We start from the raw sequence: 15311 nt of genomic DNA, 5'->3' as shown, positions 1-15311 counted from the left end.
ACACAGTGTTGAATGCACACACAGGGCATTCAAGACAGCAGGTACCACCGCATGATAACAAATGCAGAAAGGAAAGATGTTTTCCTTTGATGTGTTTTGGCAATGCTCAGGTATGTTACATCACCGCTTTTTCACATGGTTTTGGTCCATGGGTAGTTGTTAATGAGAAAGATGGTTATCTGGACTTGCTTGTGATGAAATCCCAGGGGCCTCTGTCTTTAACCCCCCACTTTTCCTGATTAATTTATAACTTGTGATTTTTCTCATGCTGGGACCACCAGGCATGCCTGTGGGCCATAGGCGATAGTTCTGTGTGGCTGGGCTTGTATTCAAATGCCATAACTATGTTGTACGTGAGCAGAAAACGGGTCTTGTGATTGATCCACTGCTTCAAATGTGCTTAGTCATTTAATCAATCTCAGACCGGTTTGTTCCAATGTATTACTTGAGAGCAATAGAAAATGTCCCTTATGTAACTGCTGGTTTATTCAAAGCCTGTCAGAATTGTCTGAGACCGGCTGCGTGTGCGGGAGGGGAGTGACCAAGGTCGTGGGGTTTCGGTGGATGATATCCTCCAGTGTTATAAGACAGGTAGAGGTGTAAAGACGGGCTTTCAGAAGTGGGCTGTGCAGAGAGTTGAGGGTGACACATTCTGCACCCCTCCGGCTTTAAACAAACCCTCCTCGATTTTGGGACCCGGCATCCCTCACAGCGAAAGGAAGCCCTCCGCCGCAGGGTCCCTGGGTCGCCTCTCCTCTGCCGAAGCAGAAGCCCGGCAAGAGCCGGCCGGGGCTGCCCGCCCGGGGAGGCCGCCCGCGGTGCTGAAGGGACAGCTCCGCCGGGGCGGGCCGCGCTCCCGCCGCTCCGCTCCGCTCCGCTCCGCTCCGCTCCGCTCCGCGGGGGGTTCCGCCGGCCTTCCGCGAGGCTCGGCGGGGCGGCGGGCCGGGGTCGGCGGGGCGGCGGGCCGGGCACCCCGTGCTCCGCGGGCACTCCGGGCTCCGCGGGCTGCAGACTCCGCGGAGCCGCCGTTCCCCCCGGCGCCCCATCCCCGGTGGCGGAGCCGGCGGCGCAGGCAGCGCTCGGAGCGATCACTTCCGTGTCAGGGCCGGCCGCCGCCGCCGTGCCCGCTGCCTGCGCGGCGCGCTGCGGCGTCGGACGCCCTCCCAGCGCCGCCTTGGCGGGAGGGCGGTGGCCGGGGGCGGCGGGGCGGGGCGGGGCGGAGCGGGGCCGCCGGCACATCCCCCCCCGCCCCGGCCACCAGCTGCTGCGGCAGGGAGAGGGCAGCGCCAGCCCCCCCCCCCCGCCCCGGGGGCCTGGGACTGGTTGTGCTTCCTCCCCCCACCCTAGCCACCCCTCCTCCTCTCGCCGCCGCTCCCCCTGCGGCCGCCGACCGACCCCGAGCGGCGGGGGGGCAGCGCAGAACCGGCCCGCCCCCACCCCGCACCGCGGGCTGCCGCGGCCGCGCCCCCCCCCCCGCCCGGGCACCGCCGCAGCCTCCTCCTGCGGAGGGAGGCGGGGGGAATGTGAGTGTGCAAAGTGGGAGAAACTCCCTCCGGCTCGCTCGGGGGGTCTGGGGAGATTTTGGGCTTTTCTTTTATTTTTTTTTCCCCTCTTCCCCCCCCCCCCCCCCGAAGCCACGTAGCAGCAGGTGACTGGCGTCCGCCCGCCGGGAAGGACCCTGTTTGCACCGGCTGTGTGTGCATGCAGCGGGCTCCCTCCTCCCCCTGCCTCCCGCCCCCCGGATCATTCTTTATACCGGGGGAGCGTGTGCACTGCGGTCCTTGCTCTGGGAATTGCTGCTGCTCTTCCTATTCGTCAAGGGCTTTCCAATCACCTGCCTCTGCCACCCTCTCCTCTCCGCTCTTTGTACTTTATTTTCACGTGCTCTTTACTTACACGGCTATTTTTAAATCCCGCTTGGATTTATTTCTTTCTCTCTCTTTCTCTCTTATTTTTCTTTTTTTTTTCCCCCCTTTTTTTTCCGGGGGGTGGGTGGGGGGAGGGAAGTTAACGCTTGCATCTCCCTAAGGGAAAGATCCCACCAGCCAACCCAGCTCCGCCACTGCTGCATCCATCCATTCATTTTTATGGTCACTAGCAGCCTATCCCGGTAGTAGAAGGTGCAGAGAAGTGGGAGGCAGAGAGAGAGGGAGGGAGGGAGAGATCCGGACAGCGAGAATGGCCGAGAGAAAGAGGAACTGGAATAAAGAAGATGACCTGCCTGTGTATCTAGCTAGGCCGGGTACGACAGCCCAGACGCCGCGGCAGAAATACGGGGGGATGTTCGCCTCCGTGGAGGGGGCCTACGAGAACAAAACCATCGACTTCGACGCCTACAGCGTGGGGAAGAAGGGGTCCCGGACCCCGCGGAGCGGCAGTCGGCACGACATGCTGGACGGAGGGGACAACTACAGCGAGACCGCCAGCGACATCAGCGAGGTCTCCGGCTCCGTCATCAGCTCCCCGGGAGACCGGGAGGACAAGACCCCGGGCGTGGAGATCAGATACCCCGTGGGGAAAGAGCTGCTGCAGGGCCAGGACAATGGGCAGGTGAGCGGGGCCCCGGGCCGGGGGGCGGGAGCCGCCGCCCCCGCTCGCCGGGTGAGCTGTGCCATGCCGAGCCGAGCCGTGCCATGCCGAGCCGTGCCGAGCCGTGCCGCAGAGCCCCGCTCGCCGGCGCGGGGGGACGGGGGCCGCCTTCGCGGGGGAGTTTCGGCACGGAAGGTCGGGGAGGCACGGACCCCTCCTCCCCGGCACGGTGATGCTATCGGAAGAGCCCGGCTGGCCCCTAAACTACCTCACTTGCCTGAGCTTAGTGGGGGCTGGGGGGGGGGGGAGACCCCCGAAATCGTTTTCCTTTGTAAGTGATGGCAATGAGTTTCCCTTCCTGCCGTTAAAACGCTGCCCATGCCGGGTAGGCTGGAGGGCGACCCGGGCCCCCTCGGCGCCTCCCTGCCGGCCCCCGGAACAAAGCAGCCCCCGCTGCACTTCTGGGCTCGCCGGGAAAAACTCCCGGGAGCCTGTCCCAGGCACAGACCCCGGCTCTGCCCCGGCCCCGGCTCTGCCCCTGGCTCCCCCCCGGCTCCCCATGCGCCTTCATTGTCTCCCCGGCAGGGAGCGCGTAAGGCGGGAGGATCAGCCGGAACCTTTGCCTGGGGGTTCTCCACCTCTGGGGCTGCAACCTGCACTCATATTCTAGACTTAAGGAAAAAGTGAGGCCGGTGGGGCTGGCTAGCCCCTGCCAGCTGCGCTTCTCCATCCTACCCCTGTGTGTGGCACGCAGGCTGGAGGCAGACCCGGGGGGCTGGCTCTCCTGGGAACCCGGGCTGTCATTGATTTCCTCTTAGAAAGAAATGCGGCCTTGCAGTCATGTCCCTGCATAGATGCACCCTGTCCCTTAGCACCCAGACTGCAGGCTGTATGGCCTGTCCATGCTCCGCTCTTTCCACAGGCTAAGCTGAGAGTTTCCACTCTTCTCTCCCTCTCTTCAGTTTGAGCATGAATGGGGCACAGGTCCTCTCTGGTCAGGGGGCCGAGTGCAGGTGCCACATAGCCTCCTGTGCAGCCCGGTGGGTGCCTGCTGCAGTGGGACACTGGAGCGAGCAGGCAGGGCTTGGTGGGACACTGAGACTGCGATGGTGCCACTTCACTGCAATGACCTCAGGGTTGCCTTCAGAGGCTGCCAGCTGCAGTGCAGTCTTCCCTTTCCCAGCTCACCTGAACCCCTATGTCTTTTCCATCAGGACCCCAGGGCAGTGGGAGGGTACGGCACACCCTGAACAGCCCTCATCTTCTGGGACATCCCTGGTGCCTCCTCTCCATCTTCCCTGCTTCCCAGTTCAGCCTGGGACTTAGGGTAGTGAACACATTTCATGCTACCTCCCCGGATCTCACTGTGCTTCCAAAGTTGTCTGGCTCTGGGTTGGACTTGGGGGGTGAGGAGGTGGTTGGGGGTAAAGTATTTAGTCACTGGCTTAGGAAGGTGCACTGTAAGCAGCAGCCATGTGCTTGACCCCTGCGTAGCAGTGGCCAGAGCTTTTTGCAAGCTCCAAATGGTGATTTCAGGGCAGATGTGTCAGGGATGTGGCCTGGGTGGGAAATGCCTTGTATCTGTGTGTGTGTTGCAGGGGTGTGTGCGCTAAGAGCCCCTGGCTGCTCATCGGGGGGATTAACTTGGGGGCAGCATTGCAGTGCCTTTTACCCTTCCTGCAGTTGTTCATGGAACCTTGATCAAGCACTGTGGGTGGAGGGCGGCACTCTGTGAGTCAGAAAAGACGGAAAGGTTTCAGTTAGCCACTTTTCCTCTCCAGCAGCTGCTGGCATAGCACCTACCTGGCCTGGCTGGGCTATGCTGTGCTGTGCCAGCCCCCAGGCCCTCCCTGGGGACTAGGCAGAGCAGGGAGTGCCACTGGGACAGTGACAAGGAGGGTAGAGCAGGTCAGTGCTGTTGGGGTCAGAGCCATTGGTGGGACAGAGCTGGCACTGCCATCGGGGTCAGTGCCATGGGGACAGAGCAGGGCAGTGCCGTGAGGTCAGAGCAGGGCAGTGCCGTGGGGACACAGCAAGGCAGTGCCATCGGGGGCAGTGCTATGGGGAGAGAGCAGGCAGTGCCATTGCCATGTGCTGCGCGGTAGGACCCACGCCCGGGGGTTACCCCCCCCACCCCCGCCCCGGTCCCCGCCCTGCGGGAGCCCACGCGTGGGACCCCGCCGGTGACCTCAGCGTGCGAGCGGGGCGGTGGCGGAGCCGGGAGGGCGGCGTTTCCCAGCGCCGGTGCGGGCGGGAGGGAGGCTCCGGCTGGATTGATGGGCTGGGAAGGGGGGCCGAGGGGGTAGGGGTGGGGGACAGGAGGAAAGGAAACGCTTCCTGGGTTGAGCTGAGCGAATCCTGCTCCGACCTGCAGCCGGGAGGGCGCTGCTGCCGCCGGGAGAGGCAGCGCTCGCCGACCCCCCCGGGAGCCGCGTCCCTGTTTTATTGCAGCCGGAAAAAAAAGGTGCCGGGTTTGCCGGGCTCCCCTTCCTCTGGGCGAGGAAACTTTGCCTCCATTACGCAGCTCTGCCGGGTCGCCCCCGCCCCGCCCCATCACCCGACCGGGCTCTGAATTATTATTCCTCTTATTACCGCCGATATTTTTCCGTCGGGCTCGGCTCGCTCCTCGGGGTGTGTTGCGTGCGCCCGGCGCTAGCGAGAGCCGACATGTCTTACCAGGGCAAGAAGAGCATCCCCCACATAACGGTAAGCGGATCCCGGCGCGCAGCGAGCCGCTGCCCTCGCTCCTTTGTTAGCGGGGCGGGGAAGGGCGTGAGGCGGCAGCGCAGCGGCCGCGGCCGCGCAGCGCCCCGCGGATGGCGGTGGGGAGCCCGCCGGGCTGCGGGGCCGCGGCCGAGCTTCCCCGGGGCTGGGCGGGTGCGGGCGCCGGTGCCCTGCCCTCCTCCTGCTGGAGCTCCGGGCTGGGAGTGATAGTCTTTCATTTTAAATTCGTATTTTATTTTCTATTTTTTTTTTTTTCATTTGTTATTTTTTCCCTTTCCTCGCCCTCCGCGCAGCCGGGGCTCGGCGCTGCGTGCTCTCTCACCAGCCCGGGGCCGGCGGCGGTGGGTCGGGGCGGGGAAGGGAGGGCCGGCGGGGGGGGAAGGCTTGGCCCGGCGCTGGCGGGGCCGGGGGTCGGGGGCCGGGGGCGGCGGTGCCGCCCTCCCGAGGAGCAGGGCCCGGGGAGGCTCGGCCGCCGGGCGAGGCAGAACAAAAGAGGGAGGGGACGAGCCGCAGCACAACGTGCCCCCGCCGCCGCCGCCCCCCGGCAGCGGGCAGGGGCAGCGCAGCCCTCCGGCGGGGGCAGGGGGCGGTGGGCCAGGGTGGGCTGGGGGTGCAGAGAGGTGGGAGGTGGGGAAACGGGGTGGGGTGGGGGGAAGCGTGGAAAATCAAAGAGCGCCATGATGCCAGCACCGACACCTCTGCGTGCTATTAATACATCAGACATGGTGGGGATCAGAAGTCAAAGAGTTAATCGTAACCATCCTCTTCCTATCTGTGCCTGTCTCCCGCTAGATGCTTTTATCCCCGAGCAGGACTACAATAGAGCATGCTTTCCGTCCGAGAAAGGATCTGGGTCCTTTGATTCAGCATATTGTTTCCCATAGATACACCGGATCGACAGGGGCTGGGGATAAAGAATAGGCAGAGCTGGTGGGGAGAGGGTTTCAGGGAGCCTCTCCCCCAGAGTTTGGTCATGCAGAGATTTTCCCCAGCACCGATGTCGGTCTCCAGGCGAGTGCCTGCTTTCCTCTTCGGGGGCTGGGTCAGTGGGTGATGGGGTCACTGCTGCTGTGGCACCTGGGGCAGTGATGAGCGGGGGTAGCTCAAAGAGGCTCGGGTTCGTGGAGCTTTCCCAGGAAAGCTGGCACCGTTGGGGCGCAGGGCAAGTTTCAGTGGCTGAAGAGAGGGCTGACTGGTGGGTGTGGCACCTTCCTGAGCAAACCTGATGGTTAAAGGCATTATCTGAGCCAGTGTTACAAGGCTTGTAAGCACCTCGAGGTTTTCTCAATATTAAAAAGAAAAAAATAAATCCTTTAGCCAAAATATTTGGTCGGGAGGGGAACAGCCTCCTTTTAAAAGCAGAGTTTTATGATACCGAAGTGCTGCATTTATACAGGTTTCCACTATCAACAGGCAGCAGTGCCTGGTGGCCAAGGCTGAGCCTGGGTGTTGCAGTGGCTCTTTGGGTGCTGGCTCCTCTCACCTCGGTCCTCAGTGTGTCGTGTCATTTGTGGTCAGTCAGGGCACCTCTGGACTGGGGGAGGCCCTGGCTGCCCTCTGGGTGAATGGAGGGTGCTTTGTGCGTGGCTTGACCTTCATTTGCAGCTGGAGTGTAAGAGGTTCCTACCCATAGCTGGTTGCTTGCTCTCCAGTTTGGAGTAAAAGAAGAAACTGGAAGAACTGCAAGTGCTTGCCTTGGAATCAACAGTTAGTTTTAATTTCTTCACTTCTCACAAATTTCCTTCTCTGTGCTGGTGAGAGGATTGCTGGGAAGAAGAAAGCCCAAACCTCAGCCTGTTGTCTTTGAAATGGGATGTGTTGAAGCTGCTATAAATGAATATTCATTAACACTAGTGAGTTTTGTGACCAAATCAAAGGCATAAATTAACATTAGTCAAGTTGGCAGGCATCAGACTTGCACTGCCTTTTTCTATTTTAATGTTTTACACTTCTGGCCTTTCTTCTCCTCCAGCAAAAGCAAATCAGACACTCTGTTGTACCTTGTACGTGCTGCCCATCCCACAAGAGCCCACTGGATTTGTCTGTGTGTATCTTCTGAAAGCCCCATTCCAGTATGGTAAATTAGATATTTCATCCTGGCGCTAAGGAAATACATTGGAACTTCAAGCCTTCTGGGCTCTGAGGAAATGTGATAGCTCTGTAGAATTATGCAACAACATCAGCGATGATGAAATCATAAAAAAATGTCATTTGTTACTGGGCTTAACATTTCCCCCCACACACACACTCCTGCTTTTTGGAGCTGCACCAGCTCCTGGATTCATTGGAATAGTGAGAAACTAATTTTTGACAGTGTCCTGTGTGCTGATACTTTGCTGTGGATTTTCCTGTACCAAGCCTGTTCCTTGCATGGGGCCAGGAGCTGTCCTGAGAGCACCAGAACAGGAACAATCCTGCCACAGCGTCCAGTCACAGGCACTACCTGCCATCAGTGCCTGGCCAAAACATCCCTCCGGGACCTTGCTGTGGCTCAGGTCTGTGCATCAGGAATTTTGTGAAGGAAGAGGCAGAGGCTGGTTTCAGCTCTGATCAGCGTGGGAGCAGGTATCCCTCTTGGGAAGACAACCCTGTGGTGTCCTTTCTGGGTTATTCCCCTTGGTGCACGCAGGCATAACTGCCTCCTCGTGCTTTGTCTGGCTGTGCCTCGCCTCCTGACTCCTTCAGACTATTAGCAGTGCCTGACTGATACCCCGTTCACCCCTTTCCCCCGAAGCAGCTTTATTCCTGCCTTCCCTTCTCCCCCTTCTCCTGGAAGTATCTAGGACAGCAGAGACACTGTGTTGCAGACAGGCCCCCTTTAGCACTGAGCATCTCTCTGCTCTCATTTACCAAGTCTGCACCTGCTTTTTTTCATTTCATTTCACCTGCCTTTTGTTTTTTTCATTTCAGCCCCCAAAAATTCATGCTTCTTGCAATTTATCCTCTTTGTGACTCTCCTGCTGCCCTTGATGCATCCCGCGCAGCATTCAGGCTTGCTGTTGTTAGCTGAGCACCACCAGCACTGCTCCAGTGTAAGGTGCCGTTTAGTTGTGTCAGACTGGAGAAACTGGGCCCCTTTCACTGTAACTACTGTGGGAAGGACCTCTGTATTCGAAGCACCAGACCAGTCTCTCTGGGTGACGTAAAATAGAGATGCACTAAACCAGTAAGTGTAAGGACCTTGGTCACGTCCTCTGCACTGTGTTGAGGTCCTTGAGGGGTCTTACTCCCCTGGTTCAGGAGTATTAGCTGGGGATGGAGCAGGGTGTGCGTAACGTAAGGGTGGCCAAGAATGCATCTGCAGGAGCATATTTCTGACTGTGTAGTACAGTCAGCCACCACATCCATTGCTGAGGTGTTTTTCTGCATGAGGTGGCAATCTTTTGTGCTTCAGTTGTGCAGGCATGCTCTCATGCAGACCAGATTTTCCAGGATACATCCCCTCGCCCGTTGCTTTTAACGTCGCTATTATACTCCTCTTGTGCAGCATATTACAGGGAATCAATGGGGATGATGGCACTGAAAGACCTGTTACAAATTATTTTGACTTGTGTGTTTTGGTAGTGCTTGGCACTTTTCAAGCAAGGCCTCAGCCCAGATGAACTCAAAATTACAGTATATACAGAGCACAATTTAAAAAAAAAGCATGTGGCATGTAAAATGTTTGTTCGAGGACTTGTTTGTTGCAGTAGCAATTGCAACCATTAAAACATACTCGGCGTGAGCACAATGAAGAGGAGGTGTGAAGACAACTGTACTGAGCAAAGGGAGAATAGCTAGTCACCAAAGCAAATGCAAGGAGGGACATGGGAGAGGCAAATGGTGCACAAATCTCTTAGAAAAGGGTATAATACTCCTGGGAATGGTTCAAGGGTTGGCATATGAATGGGGGAAGGAGCTGCTGGTCCTGAGCTGGCAGAATATAAGGCATGGGGAGACGGAGAGCTCAAAAATGTGGTGTTACAGAGGGAGGATCTCCTCATTGAGCTTAGCAAGTAAAGAGAAGAACTGGCACAAGATGAGAAGAAGAAGCAGATGCGGAAAAATGAAGAGAGGCTGGAGAAATTCGGAAGAGTGGGCACAGAGAATAATTTTAGTTGTAGCCTTTTGAGTTGATTGACGTGGAGAGAGCTGAGAAATAAGTAGGCTTCAGTTGAACACGGCAGAATACTTTTGAGAGAGAAAAAATGCATTCATCTGGACTGTTGCTGGGTGAGACTTTGGCCTCAAGCTAACTATTGAGGGTCAAGACAGGAACTTTCTGTTTGGCTTGAGCAAAGTGCTGGGGTAACGTGAGGTGTTCTGGTGTGAGACAACAGCAGTGCGAGAGCTGCCAGCCACCAGCTAATTCACTTTGGACACCAGGCGGGACATGTCCTACAGAAGCAAGGCATGGTGAGTATCTGGAATGGGGAACCAAAGTCCTCATCTAGGTTGGATCTATTCCATATCTCCCCTGGCCATGCTTTTTTTCCACCCACCTTTGCTTAACAATATGAAGCTACACAAAGGTTGGTGTGTGATGTGCCAAAAGTGTTTGAAAAGCCTACTGAGTGCTGGGCATGGGAACAATGTCTCACATTATTATTCTGCTTTTGGCACGAGATTTGGACTGATGTAGACAGCACTTTTTGTCATGCTTTAAAACACCAAGGCCTGGGACTTCTGAATCCCCTCTTACTCTTGAATATTTGCTTAATACTCAAAGTTACATTTTTCCATCTGTGGCTGTTTAATGGACTTGGCCCCTCTCAGTTTACCTGTCTGCTGATGAACATTTGTGAATTCACATTCCATATTGCACTGGACTTGGACTTGACAGCTCTGGAGATGCTTCAGCTGCTTCAGTAGAAGTTGTTGGACTTCCAAACACCATTTCTATGATTCTGTGTTAAGTCTTTTCCTTTCCTTTTTCTACAGGAGAAAAAGTGGCCATAGTGTTTAAGCTACTTCCATCTGATGTCTTAAATTACATTCAGAGTAGGTCCTTCTGGGGACGTTGCTGTGGAGATTGAAACCTTTGGCAGATGGACAGAAGGAAGGGTTTGGGGCGGTGATTCCTTTAACTGCCACAGCAAGTTTGTCAGTCAGTGCCCGCATCAGGGTTTTCAGCATCATAGCTGCCACCACCACGGGGAGCTGAGCTGCGTTTTGCTGGAAGCCAGGCAGGTTTGGGAAGGGGAAAGTGGCTGTCTGGGAAGACAACTGATGCGGTGAGGTGGTTGTTCAGCAAGTCTGAATCTCCTTCTTACAAGTGCCGAGAGCGACCACTGCCAATGAACCACTTTTCCTGACAAGAGGTCAGGGTCTGTTTTCTGCTTTGCTGCCATTTCTTTCATAAGCAAGTTTATACATGGCGGTAAAAGGGGGAAGCTTCGTTTTCCTTTGCGGGATCCAGGAGAGCCCACTGGCTTGTGAAGCTCTGGAGCACTGTGAGAGTTAGTTGGAATGAATTTCTTGCTGCTTTTGTAGGTATGAGAAAGATGGAACAGAGATGAGCAGTTTGCAGGTTTCTAATCTTGCTACATGTAAAGATGATGGCATTGTCCCTTGGGACAGAGATACTTTGGGATTACTTTTGCTTAATGCACTTGTCACAAGACAAAGTTTTGATCTGTAGTGTATGTCCTGATGAGGTTTAAGGCCTCAGCTCTTGCTTAGGTGAATAATAAATGTCCCCACAGATTTCAGTAAAATCTACACTCTATGTAAAAGCTCTCTAAAGCTGATCACCCTTGCCCACCTTGCACGTGGCCGGCTAAAGGAGTATGCAGTGCTCACAGCTAAGAGACTGTGGAAAGGTTGTTCATGGACTGGTGCGGGTACCATGGGAGTGGAGCAGCAAGTGTTGCAAATTGCGATGACTTGCAGGGGAAGTAGGTACATTAGGCAACATGACAGCTGAAAGTATCTAAGTGCAAACAATGCACATCTATATCCACTGCATTTAGTCAATCATGATTTACTATTGCTAACATCATATTAAAGGGCATTTTCTAACGTTCTGCTTCCCTTGCATCCACCTCTTGGGTCTAGAGAAGGGATTCCTTACAGTCTTAGCTGGATTTTGACTATGAGTGGTGCCAAGGCTGATGTGTCCCAGTAACCTGATGCAGGTTTCTGACTGGAACTTTGATAAAACTTATCTTCAGTTCAGTGGCACACAGCAGCCAGCCATGTGTAAATTGCTGTTATTTTTTCCCCGAGTTTAACCTTTCCTGTGAATGGCTTGCTGAGATTTCAAGGTCAGCTCTAATTGACATAACCTGTGTGTAACCCAAGAGATGGCTGTAACAACACACAAGGCAATGGGTTCAGCTCTGCAGCGCATGCTTAGGTGAAACCCCTGCTGATGCCAATGAATATTGTCATCAATAAGATGTTTGTTGTGCTTCCCTTCTAACAGCAAAGCAAAGATGACATTTACAGTGAAGAAGTCCCCATGGAGTTAGTAGCTGTAGGAGTACCCCTTTTAGACTGTGTGATTACAGACTGAAATTGCTAGCTGAATAGAAAGTCAGGTCTCCAAAGGGGAAACAAAAGAACATCAGATCTTTTAAATGAATAAAGATGAATGAATATATTGGCTACAGACCAAGATACAGCGTTACTACAATCAACGTAATCCTTCCTAAATGAATTGCCATACACTGGGGTGCATTTGTTAAGAAAAGGACCTTAAAAGCAGGATTCTCCATTAGTGGCCTATCGGAAATGATGCCTCAAGGATACAATGTTTCACAGGCAATTCCCTGACTTGATTCAGGGATCACCCTAGCTAAAAATTACTTCCTATGGAGGGTAACCTAGACGTGAAATTCAAAAGGAAGGATAGTGCTGATTAAAAGCAGATCTTCTATAAGCAGACAGTACTTCATGAAATCCCATTTACAGCTCTTTGATCCTTATGAAATGATTTTAAGCAAGCACTCCTCTTGGGAAGGATTTCTTTCTTCCTTTGCTATTAAGTTTAAAAATGTTCCTTATTTGTAAGTACTTTGCTAAAAGCAAGGTAATTTAACGGTATTGTATCACAACTGGGTCTGAATCTGACCAGCTCTGACAGTAGACAACCAAGTATATCCACAAAAAAACTCCATTAAATCTCTTGTATATTATGGGAAATAACTCTGCAAGAAAGAAAGCACAGAAGCACAGAGGAGCTCCAAGCATCTCCCTCCATTGTCTGCCAGTGGGACTTTTGCCTTTGAGAAACCACTCCCTTGCAAATAGTCTCCTTGTGGAGATTTGGATAATCAAGAAAAACACAAACTTCAGCCTGTGACTTTTGAACCTGCCTTCTAAATTGGGGATGTTGTGTCTTTTCTAACTTTCAGTGGCCTTTTTAAAGCCTTAGCAACAAAGGATTTTGCCTCTCAAGTGCTAAAAAAGTAAACATTAATGTCTTGGCTGCAAGCGTGATAACGTAGCCTAATGCCTTCTTATGTCTATTGCCTTTAATCTGATGCCTTTTAAACCACATGCATTTATAGGCAGAGAACTGGAAATACAGGTGGATTTGAAATTTAAACTGTTTTCAATTGGTTCTTTAGTCATCTTCAGGGCCATTGACTAATCTGGATTTTAGAGAATACAGCCACTGTTGCTCTGGAGATCTAAGGACAATGGTATATTCTAGTAAGTCGTTAGAATTATGCAAAGCATGAAATCACTGCTGAGTGTTTCCTCCTCCTTTAGGCCTGGAAAGTCTGGGGCTAAGAGTGTTGCAAAGACTTTTTCAGCTGGCAATGGCTGCAATGCAGCAATCGTAAAAGTCCAAATGCAAGAACGTAGCAGCGCTTAGACCCATATACTGGGTATGTTATATGAAGTTCATTGTAGTTAAATTGTAAAGCAAACTAAATAGTTAAAAAGACATGTTTTTTTTTATTTAGAGATGAAGATGTAACAGGTAGACATTGTATTTGTGGAAGAAAAGCAAGAATGTAATAGCATATATCAGAATTGCTGTCTGGACAGATGCTGCTATTTGATGAAAACACTGCTCTTGAAATCTCTTTGAATCTTTTTGTATGGTTAGAATACATAATGGCAGATTCATTCTTTTTCTTTTTTTTATACTCCATCTTGTATGACAGAGATGTGGTTTTCTCTGAAAGGTGCCTGCAGGTGCAGTACCATGGGTATTCATACTGAAGAGAAATGGGTGGTTGGCTATAACTTGTGCCGCATTGTATTTTGACGTGCTGCACCAATTTGAGATAATATTTATTTAGTAAATCTTATGTCAGAAGATGGCAGTTTCTGTTACTATGTTTTTCAGTAGTTCCAGAAGCAGACTAAGAACGGCATGTGTAAAAAATGTATTTGCATTTTGTTGTGTGTAATATTTTTAAATACCTCTAGCTCCGAGTGGAGTAGGCGACTGAAAAAAGGCTAATTTTAAATTTCTTTGCAGTTGTTCCTGCTCTAACATTTGAGCCTAACATTTGGACAATATTTGCAAATAACCCAGAGTTGAGTGATTTACTGACCAGAGGGATTTGACTTAACTTGTAGTTCTGCAGAGCCCACTGCAGATTTCGGGACCGCAGCAGGGCTCAGGCTCATCATCTGGCAGGTTGATGCAGATGCTGCTTGTCTGTGCTGGCCTTGTACCATTGGGAGCGTAGGAAAATATGGACACGATTCACAAGAGCTGAGCCAAGCTGATTTAAAAAACTCAGCAAAACAGGCAATTTGTACAAATTCTGCCAGTCACCAGCTTACAGATGTTGCGTGTTGCTCTTACCGTAATGCAAACAATAGTTGTAAGGGAGCGAAAGCCAACGCCTCATGTCTGAGCAGCCGGCCCCTCCTCCTGCAGCAAACGATGCTGAGTTTGTGGCATCTCCTTCTGCTGCCATGAAAATTGCTGTCATGTCACAGACTAAGCTCTGTGGCTTTGCTGCCAGATTAAGCAGGAGAAGCTGGAACGCAATTAGCAAAAAATCACCAGGAAAGCGGTGCGCAGGGTTTGAAGGTGAAGAGCTGTGAATAACATGTATCATCCTCAGCAGCGAGCGCTTGTAAAATGGAGCTGCGGGGAGACAGAAGATAAGCATCCTTGCTGTGCTGATGCTGTGTCATAGCCAGGCACAAAACCCGGAAGCCAAGAGCGTTGCATCGATGCGGTCGCATCATTGCAGCAGCGACGGGTGGAGGAGAAACACCTCGGCTCCCACACCCGGCAGGGAACGCTGAGCAATGGCATGGATTTACAGTGGTGGATTTACAGTGGTGCTTTCCGCACCCCGCATGTCAATGAAAGCAGGGGTTTTTTCCCCTTCAGTCTTGGCACCTAATGAATTGCTTAGTTTATATGTTCAATGAAATACCCCCTCTCTGTTTCGCCGTGTTCCCGCTGTCTGTCCTTGGCAAGCTGGAGGGAGGAGAGGGTCCCGGCAGCTTCCCTTGGTTTGCACCGGGAAGAGCTGAGCTGGCATCTTCTTGTGCCAGGCAGTGCACTGAAAACTTGGTATGGAGCCCTTAGGGCTCAGCAGGCAGGGCACCAGTGACTGAGACATCTGTTAGCTGAACAGAAAGGTGGCAGCCACCCTATAAAGGCTGACATTATTGTCACCTCCTGAGCTGAGTAATGAGCGAGTTGTTGTTTGCATTGTGACAGCACCCGAAGGTCACCCGAGTGGCTGAGGGTACATCTGAGAGCTAGGCAAACAAAGTGTCCTGCCTGGAGGGGTTTGCAGCTGGCAAGGGGAAATACGGGCTAGCGCTGCTGCGTGATTAATTCATGAGCTTCAGGTCGCTTGTCCCCCCACCCCCCCCCCCACCCCACCCCCCCCACCCCCCCCCCCACCCCCCCCCCCCGCTTTCCCCAGGGTGCTACAGAGTGTGGCTGTCCTCCAGCCTGGAACATTGTCCAGGTAGAAGAGGACTTCGGTCTCTAGTTTTTCTGGACAATTGTCACTTGGTAAGAAAACCGCAAGCAGCCTGCCTGACATCAGGCCCCTGGTAAATAAGAAATGGCCCCGACCATGCCCAGCCGGTGCCCGAGGAGGCTAACCTACTTCACAGACCCTGTGTGTGCCCTGATTTCT

At 53.2% G+C, this 15311-nt stretch overlaps 1 protein-coding gene across 2 annotated transcripts in view; it reads left to right on the top strand.

The window, feature by feature from the left end:
• The first annotated feature begins 1683 nt into the window (after positions 1 to 1683).
• CRMP1 (collapsin response mediator protein 1) overlaps positions 1684 to 15311 on the top strand; it is a 52300-nt gene continuing 38672 nt past the window's right edge. The window contains exon 1 of one of the 2 annotated variants that reach the window (XM_052780506.1): positions 1684 to 2550. In XM_052780506.1, coding sequence (XP_052636466.1) covers positions 2179 to 2550 — 372 coding nt within the window. In that variant the 5' untranslated portion in view covers positions 1684 to 2178. Of the gene's footprint in view, positions 2551 to 4872; positions 5236 to 15311 lie in introns of those variants that run through there. The other variant, XM_052780507.1, reaches the window with a different exon arrangement.

Source organism: Harpia harpyja, chromosome 2 (genome assembly GCF_026419915.1).
Source record: "Harpia harpyja isolate bHarHar1 chromosome 2, bHarHar1 primary haplotype, whole genome shotgun sequence".
NCBI classification, from domain to species: Eukaryota; Metazoa; Chordata; class Aves; order Accipitriformes; family Accipitridae; genus Harpia; species Harpia harpyja.
This window is presented reverse-complemented; position numbering and strand designations above follow the sequence as displayed.